At 50.4% G+C, this 8337-nt stretch overlaps 1 protein-coding gene across 1 annotated transcript; it reads left to right on the top strand.

Moving 5' to 3' along the window:
- Positions 1 to 436: 436 nt before the first annotated feature.
- On the top strand, positions 437 to 5296 carry THBD (thrombomodulin). The gene has a single exon (XM_011383679.2). The coding sequence runs from the start codon at positions 1865 to 1867 to the stop codon at positions 3593 to 3595; it is 1731 nt and encodes a 576-aa protein (XP_011381981.1). The 5' UTR covers positions 437 to 1864; the 3' UTR covers positions 3596 to 5296.
- The last annotated feature ends 3041 nt before the right edge of the window (positions 5297 to 8337 follow it).

The raw sequence follows: 8337 nt of genomic DNA, 5'->3' as shown, positions 1-8337 counted from the left end.
AGCTTTCCCAAGACATGGAAGCACTCATCAAGACATTGGGGTGGGGGTGGGGGGCTCTGCGGACCCCAGCTCTCAGCCTGAGGCATCAGGAAGTATAGGGAGGGACCATTGTACCTCTCCTTTCACTTTCGGAGTGTCCACGCCACGCCACCCTTGGTTATTGCAGGTCAGTACAGTCCAGCTGACAGGTGCTTGGCTTCCTCTCCTGAGGATACCACACTCTCCTGCTCTTACAAAGTCCAGGCTCTGCAGGACCACGGAGGTATGACTCCTGGGTAAGCTGTGGAATCCGCGGGGCTTCCCAGAGTCTAGTTTCCTGCCCCAGAGTGAGGCCTCTGGTTTCCCCACACCCTCTACCCTTTTAGCCCAAGTTTGGAGATCTCCAACTTCTTTGGCTTTGTTTAGAGCTCAACAGCGCCGCCTACTGGTACTTGGTTGTGAGTGACCGTAGCGGAGAGGTGGTTATGTTTTGTACCCACCTCTCCGCATTCTCTGTAAGTGAATAAGCGGAAAAGGTCGAGAAAGTGACATATTCCCATCTCCTCCCAGCTATCCCCACCCTGCCGGTCCACAGGGCAGCTCCTCTTCAATGCCCTTTGCCACACAAGTGACATTTATACGCACCTCTGTATCAGTCTGATATTTCAGCCAAATGGAAAACTCCTTAACAGGCCCGAAAGAAACCCGCTTGGAACCCACAGCGCCTACCCGAGAAGGCTCCCCGAGCGCCTCTTTGAGTATGAAATGGATTGTCCTTCTGTGAAGGTGAACAAAAACCAAACAAAGTGGCTAATGCGCTCCTCAACACGCCCGCCCCTTCAGGGCTCGGCAGTAATTTGCCTGCCAAGACTTCCGCAGGGTGACAGGACATTGGAGCTATGAGAATATCCCCAAGACTTTCCCACACAATAAGATGGGGTCCTGCCTTGGCTGCTAGTGCTCAGGGACTTGTGTGTCTCTAGCTGTGTCCCTAGTGGGAGATGGAGAGCCGGCTTCCGGGTGTTAGGTCAGCCCTCTCCCTTTTATACATAGTCGTCCCAGCCTCACCCTCTGTCTTCTGGAGCCCAGCGCACCGGCTTCCAGAGCTAAGTGCCCTGGCCCTGGGCGGAGTCCAGCGCGTGCTCTCCCTCCCGCTTCTCTCTCCCTCCCCCCTTGCGATCTTGTCCTTGGGGAAGTCCACGCCCTAGGCAGTGACTCCCAGAGTCCTCCTCTTGGCGGGCACCACCTCTCAGAGCCCAGCTGGTCCTGGGCACTACTCCTTTCACCCTTTATTCAAAGCTCTCCTCATCCTGTCTCCTCTTCCCAGAGTTCTGTAATCCAGGCTGTCCTTGAAATCGGTTTGTACAATAAATTTATGAAGAAAAAGAAAGAGGACCAAGAGATTAGAAGAGGCTGCGGATTAAGCCCCTTTTAGGGCTGCGAGCCGGGGGAACCCCAGTGGAGGGGGCAGGAACGTTGCCTTGCTGACCCAGGTGCTGTCCTCCTGAGGAGTGGAAGCAGGACAGCCCCTCCCGGGAACCCGAGCTGGGTTTACTCATCCGCGAGAGGTGATCCCAGGCGCGAGGGCGGGCACAAGGCGTTCGGAGAACCCAGTAATCCGAGAATGCAGCATCAGCCCTTCCCACCAGGCACTTCCTTCCTTTTCCCGAACGCCCAGGGAGGGAGGGTTGCGTACTTATAAACTCGGGCCCTGGCCCGCCGACATGTCACAGGCTGCCGCGCCAGGGCTACGTGCCTCTGCTCTGGGACAGGCGCGATCCGCTGTAGTCGCCAGCGTCCTGCCCCTCTCAGCCCCCGCCGGGCTCCGGCCCCGTTGCGGCGCCTGCGCTCTCCCCGGCGCCTGCACGCGGGGTGCTGGGACAGCATGCTCCAGGTCCTCCTCTTCAGCGTTCTGGCCCCCGCCACCCTGGGGCTCCCGGCGCCCTTAGAGCCACAGCCCCACGGTAGCCAGTGCGTTGAGCACGACTGCTTCGCGCTCTTCCGGCGCCCGACGACTTTCCTTGCCGCCAGCCAGGCCTGCGAGCGCCTGCAAGGCCACTTGATGACCGTGCGCTCCTCAGTGGCAGCTGATGTTATCTCCCTGTTACTGAGCGGCGACGGCGGCGACGGCTCGCGCCTGTGGATCGGCCTGCAGCTCCCGCCTGGCTGTGGTGACCCGAGGCGCTTCGGTCCCTTGCGCGGCTTCCAATGGGTTACGGGCGACAACCGCACCAGCTACAGTAGATGGGCGCGGCTTCACGAGGACCCGGCGCCTCTCTGTGGTCCTCTATGCGTCGCCGTCTCGGCGGCTGGGGCCCCGGCGTCCGGCGAGCCGGTCTGGGAGGAGCAGCAGTGCGCCACCGAGGCCGATGGCTTCTTCTGCGAGTTCCACTTCGTGGCTTCCTGCAGGCCTCTGGCTGTGGAGTCCAGCGCCCCGGCAGCCGCCAGCGTCTCAGTCGCCTACAGTACCCCCTTCGCCGCCCGGGGCTCGGACTTCCAGGCGCTGCCGGTGGGTAGCTCCGCCGCGGTGGCGCCCTTCAGAGTGGAGCTGGTATGCGAGGAGAGGCCGGGAGAGGCTGAGGCGCGCTGGTCCCGGGAGGTGCCCGGCGCCTGGGACTGCAGCGTGGAGAACGGCGGCTGCCAGTACACATGCAACCAGAGCGCCGGGGCGTCGCGCTGCCTCTGTCCTGCCGACTCCGCCCTGATGGCCGATGGGCGCTCCTGTGCTATGCCTGGGAAACACTCGTGCGACGAACTCTGCGAGCACTTCTGCGTCCGAAATCCAGATGTGCCCGGCGGCTACTCGTGCATGTGCGAGACCGGCTACCAGCTGGCTGCTGACCAGCACCGGTGCGAAGACGTGGATGACTGTATGCAGGTGTCCAGTCTGTGCCCACAGCTCTGTGTCAACACGGAGGGCGGCTTCGAGTGCCAGTGTCACCCTGGTTACGACCTGGTGGACGGCGAGTGCTTGGAGTCCGTGGACCCGTGCATAGGGACTAACTGCGAGTACCAGTGCCAGCCCGTGGGTCACACTAACTACCAATGCGTCTGTGCCGAGGGCTTCGTGCCCATCGCCCACGACCCTCACAGGTGCCAGATGTTCTGCAACACGACTTCATGCCCAGCGGACTGCGATCCCAACAACCCAGCTACCTGCCAGTGCCCCGAGGGCTACATCCTGGACGAAGGCTTCAAGTGCACCGATATCGACGAGTGCGACAATGACATCTGCCCCGACGCAACTGAGTGCCGCAACCTCCCGGGCACCTACCAGTGCATCTGCGAGCCCGACTCAGCCCCCGCGGGCCAGGCTGGCACTGACTGTGACCCCATCAATGTGAGCCGCGGAGATGAAGTCGGCTCTGGGGAGCCCCCCGTCAGCCCGACTTCTGGCGCCACCTCAAGCCCGTCGCCTGTAGGGTCTGTGCATTCGGGCGTACTCATTGGCATCTCCATCGCAAGCTTGTCTCTGGTGGTGGCGCTTTTGGCACTCCTCTGCCACTTGCGCAAGAAGCAAGGAGCCACGCGCGCTGAGCTGGAGTACAAGTGCGGGGCCCCAGCCAAGGAGGTGCTGCAGCACGTAAGAACGGAGCAGATGCCTCAGAAACTCTGAGGGGCCCCCTTGGCCTTTCCTTCCCTCTCGCGCCTCGTTCCCCCGTCCTCTCCCCCAGCCTTACTCCCCTTAATTGACATCAGAACTGAAGGAGACTCCCACCTCTTCTTTCACTGATTGTATGAATGGCTGGGGAGGGGGAATTGGAGGGAGGATGCGACCCAGTTACTCCCATGACATCACCGGACTACTAGACAGAGATGGGAATTTTACAATGAAGATGCAGACTGGAGAGTGTCCTATGCCCTCCCCGTGGGGCACACGAGGGTTTGTTACTGATTGGCAGCCTTTTGGACAGACTGTGATCCAATGGACTAGTGAGTGTAATTGTGTCATCACTGATGACCAAGATATTTATTGTCTAAGTATTTAGGACTTTTATTCTTTTTCTTTTTTCCCTATCTATATATCTTCATACCTACTTTGAGTCCTTCCCTCTCTCCCTTCCTCTCTCTCTCCTTCCCTATCTGTATATTTATGTACTCTCACTTGTCATGTGGCAGTTAAAGTATCCTGGCGAATCTTTTTTTTTTTCAGCTTCTCAAATTTATGAAGGTAAGCCTTATTTTCCCTTCTCATTTCTCCCAATTTTCCCCTTCCTGGAAATAGACCAACCCACCTGAGTCACCCTACTTGTGTCTGCTCTTAGCTGTCTGCCTAGGCAGAACTCTTATGTGAAACAGAAACAAAAACACTAAAAACAAGAATTGTTGGGCATTTGTTCTTTCACCAGATTAGCTAATTTATCAAGTTTCAGGCTTCCAAGGTGATATTATTTTAACAAAGGTTAATATGTTAGAGGTATCTGTTAAATTAATGATGCTGGACTGTCGTAGATACTGAAACCGAGGTGTTTTTATTTTTATTTTTTAAACAGCGAGCCTAGGTTTCATTATTGTTGTCGTTTTGATTTGGACTGAAGGGTAATAATTGTTGTTAAGTTTTTTATGCAGTTTCCTTTTTCATTATTATTAATATTAGTATTGGTTATTTTTAACAATGTTGAGATGTTTATGATTGAGAGAAGAAAGCACTTTTCAGGAGACAGATTAAGAAAGTTTTGAGCTGCATGATTCATGCCAATTACAAAATTGACCCTCACTGTTTTTGTAATTTGTAGGCCAAAATAAAACCAGCTGAACCGTTTTCGGGGGATTTGGGAGTTTGGGGATGCCTGACTAAGACCTCACCGCGATCAGAGGGACCTTTGGAGGGGCCTTCTAACTCTCCCCAGCTGGTTAGAAATGCAGAAACTTGGAATCTACACCACCTATTGCAAAATAATCTGTATTTTAACAAGATCTGTAGAGGATTTGTCTGTCCAGTATAGTTTGAGGAGACGTTTCAGACAGCCTCCAACTTTCAATACAGATCAGTAATAAGTAGCAGGCCAAGTCAGGCCCATTATTCTCAAGAAACTGAGGAATTTTAATTTCATAGCTTTGCTTTCTTGTAGAGAAGATTAGGTACACACATTTAGACATTGCTACACAGGGTCTTTGGTTCAACTAAGCTGGGAATGAAATCATGTATAGAAAATGTATCATGTAAGTGTATCTTTTTCTCACACAAAGATTTTCCTCTGCTATTTCGTAAACTCAGCACATTTGTACATAGTTATTTATTTATTGAAGATAAACTAGACCACGGGCAAAATCCTTGCTTATGACATCACATGGAGAAAATAAACAAATAACAGCACGTTTTGGGGCTGTGTGTCTGTTTACCTCCCCTCCCCCAGCTGTCATTAAACAGGGTTGGTGAACTATGCAAATACCATGAGATACATTTAAAGCCTGCTCCACACCCATCACTAGCTTCCATCTGCTCATGGCATAATCTCTGACTTTCAAAGATCTTTCCAGAGGAGATTGTTTTCTCTGTAAAAGGACTTCATATTATGTCTGTGTGCACAAATATTTATTTTTTCCTTCTGTAATCGTAACAACTTCATACATAGGACTTGTGTCCATGCATTTTAAAACACATTATGAGATTATTTGTTGGAATGAGTTAAAGAAATAGTCTTGGGTCATCTCTAGAATCCCAGCTATATGTTCTTCTGCACATGATTTGGTATTATCTGCTCCCCGAGATATGCAAACACAACAGTCATGAAGTCTCAGTGGCTCAAATTCGAACAATCATTTCAATATAATAAGATCTCATACATTATTAAATCATTCTTATTTCCATTGGTGACTAGGAACCTTGTCTTTTTAATATACAAATTTACTGGGCCCCTTTTTCTGGGTTGGTAGAACTGGTTTAATTTTACATGCAGCACTCAGAAAGTTTTCATGAAGCAGAAGTTGGGAGAAAATTGAGTTTGTCTAATATTCAAATATTTTGATACATCTGGGTAATGCTGAATTTCTCAGTTATAAGCTGAGTAGTTACTGTTGTGAAGGTGCGGTTGGAGATTTCAACATCTGCTTTGGATGACATGGACAGCTTTGGTGCGTAGGGGCTGAGGGGTGGGTGCTACTATGAGTAAGTAGTGCCTTACCCAGATAACTGGTTGAGCAATGTTGCCCTTAGGAAGTTTGGTAGACTAGCAGAAAACCAAATTCAGTAGGAGATACGTATGAAGAAAGAACTTGCTGAGTGGGGCAAAGCAGGTACAGATAAAATGTGCTGGGGGTCTAGAGGTGAGAGGGATACCTTACAAATTTGTCCTCACTACTCGACCTTCCATTTTTCAAAAAGATCTTCTTCCAAGTAGCTGTTAAAGTACCTTTCTAGGGCCCATTGTTTTAGATTTTCTTCTTTCAGAAGAGGGACATTTTCTTAAGAACACAAGAAAACCAAAGCACTAGTGGAGTAGGGGCCCAGACCCTCCCTATCCTCCTCACTTTCTGTCCCCTGGAAGGCAAATGGCTTTTTATTCTTCCCCTCAGAACTGACCCCTTCTCTTGGATTAGTTCAGCAAATATTTATCGAGCACATACTTCGTTTCTAGCATGATGATAGGCATGGTGACAAGCCTCTGCCTTGAGAAGCTTACACTCTGGTTGGGAAAACAGACATAAAACAAATAATCGCTCCCAAATTTTATTTAACTTAGAAATAATGGTAAGAGCTGGGGAGGAGAAGCACAGCACAACAGAGAATCAGGATTTAGATTAGGAGACTGGAGAAGTGTCTTTGATGAGCTGACTTTAACACTAGACCAGAAGGAGGAGCTGGGGTTAGTCAAATGCAGAATGGAGAGCAGTCCAGGTAAAAGGAATATCACTTGCAAAAACCTGCACTGGGAAGAGCATTGGCAGAGGGCATGGAGCACAGTAAACAAGGAAGAAAGTGGCCAAGAGAAAGCTGAAAAGGCGGAAATGGAGAGATAAAAGTGGAGGGGGAGAGGGGATCGTAGACCAGCATAAAGATTTGATTTCTAGGTGCAAGTGTGCCACTCAAAGTGTTTTAATGAGTGTGCAGGTGTTTGATTTATGTACTGAAATTGTTTGGGAAGGTAACAATTCTAGACTTATTTAAATGTCTTCATGGGCAGACAGCTGCCCTGTTTCCCTTATAAGCATAGAACATGAGTGTCATATACACCTGGATTTTTGACACCTGGTTGTCACATGACCATGAGTGCCACGAAACCCCTCCAAGGCTATAAAAACTGGTGTTAGTAGTACTGCCTCACAGAGTTTCCATGAGAATTAGATGAGATGAGCTACAACAGGTTTTGGCACACAGCAGGTGCCCAATAAATGTTAGCGTATGTGCCACTAAATTAGTGGATGTATAAGTGAATAAAGAAAAAGCTTATGTTGAGATCTTGAGGGTCTCGAGGACAAGCTGAAGGTCATTAAAGAATTGGAAAGTATTCTTTCAAGGCAAGGTACAGCCACTTAGATGCTGTCAATCCTAGAGAAAGTGTTGTGGTGGAATTTGGGGCATCAAGCAGAGACTGAGGAGGGAGATACTGGCATAGGGAGAGAAGCAGCCCCTGGAGCTGTAAAATCCTGTTTCCAAGGTCTGTTGTTCCTGCTCACAAGTCCCATCCGAGGATGGAGTGCAGAGATCTCTTCCATTGTGCTCCCAGGTGGGGTCACAGAAAAGGGAAGAATATATCCCAAAGTGTCCTGCTTCCTTTCTCAGGGCCCAAAGGAGAGAGAGAAAACTGACTCCAGCCCAGACAGAACCTGGAGCTGTACTCTCCTGCCCTCCATCCCTGCACCCTCACACTCACCCTCAGCCACCACATGGGGCCCTCAAATTTAACAACATCAAAGAGGAACCTGCAAAAGAGAAAAGAATCATCAGTTCAAAATGATACTCAATGAGACTTTGGGGAACCCTCTGCCACACTGGGGCTTTGCAAGCAGATGGTAGATCTGGGCACTTGACCCCAGAGAGGGGAGTTACAGATACCTCTGTGACTCCTCCCCATGGCTGAATTTCCCCTGCTGCACATCAGAGACTGCCCACTCAGAAACAGTGACTGCTGCCATCCTTATCTTCTCAGGGAAGGTGGCATTGTAACCTAAATTGCTGGGGCCTTTTGGAACTCTCCGCCAGAAAAATGTACACACCTTTGCCCTTCTTCCTCTTTCTTTGTAGGTGAAAGAGGAACCTCAGCTCCAAGTGGAGACCTCTTGGAAATATTAAGCTCTGTAGGCCAGGAAAGTGCCGGCTGTTAGGACCAGGCCCCTAGAAGAGCTGACTAGGCCCAAAAGGTGGTAACTGTACTTTATGTTCTTTTTTAAAATTAATGATATAACTAACATACAGCA

This window comes from Pteropus vampyrus, unplaced genomic scaffold (assembly GCF_000151845.1).
Source record: "Pteropus vampyrus isolate Shadow unplaced genomic scaffold, Pvam_2.0 Scaffold536, whole genome shotgun sequence".
In the NCBI taxonomy this organism is placed as follows: domain Eukaryota; kingdom Metazoa; phylum Chordata; class Mammalia; order Chiroptera; family Pteropodidae; genus Pteropus; species Pteropus vampyrus.
Note: the sequence above shows the minus strand (reverse complement) of the source record. Positions and strands in the feature narration are given on the sequence as shown.

Coding starts and splice junctions, on each gene's coding strand:
- THBD (XM_011383679.2), top strand. CDS start 1,865: ATGCTCCAGGTCCTCCTCTTCAGCGTTCTGGCCCCCGCCACCCTGGGG.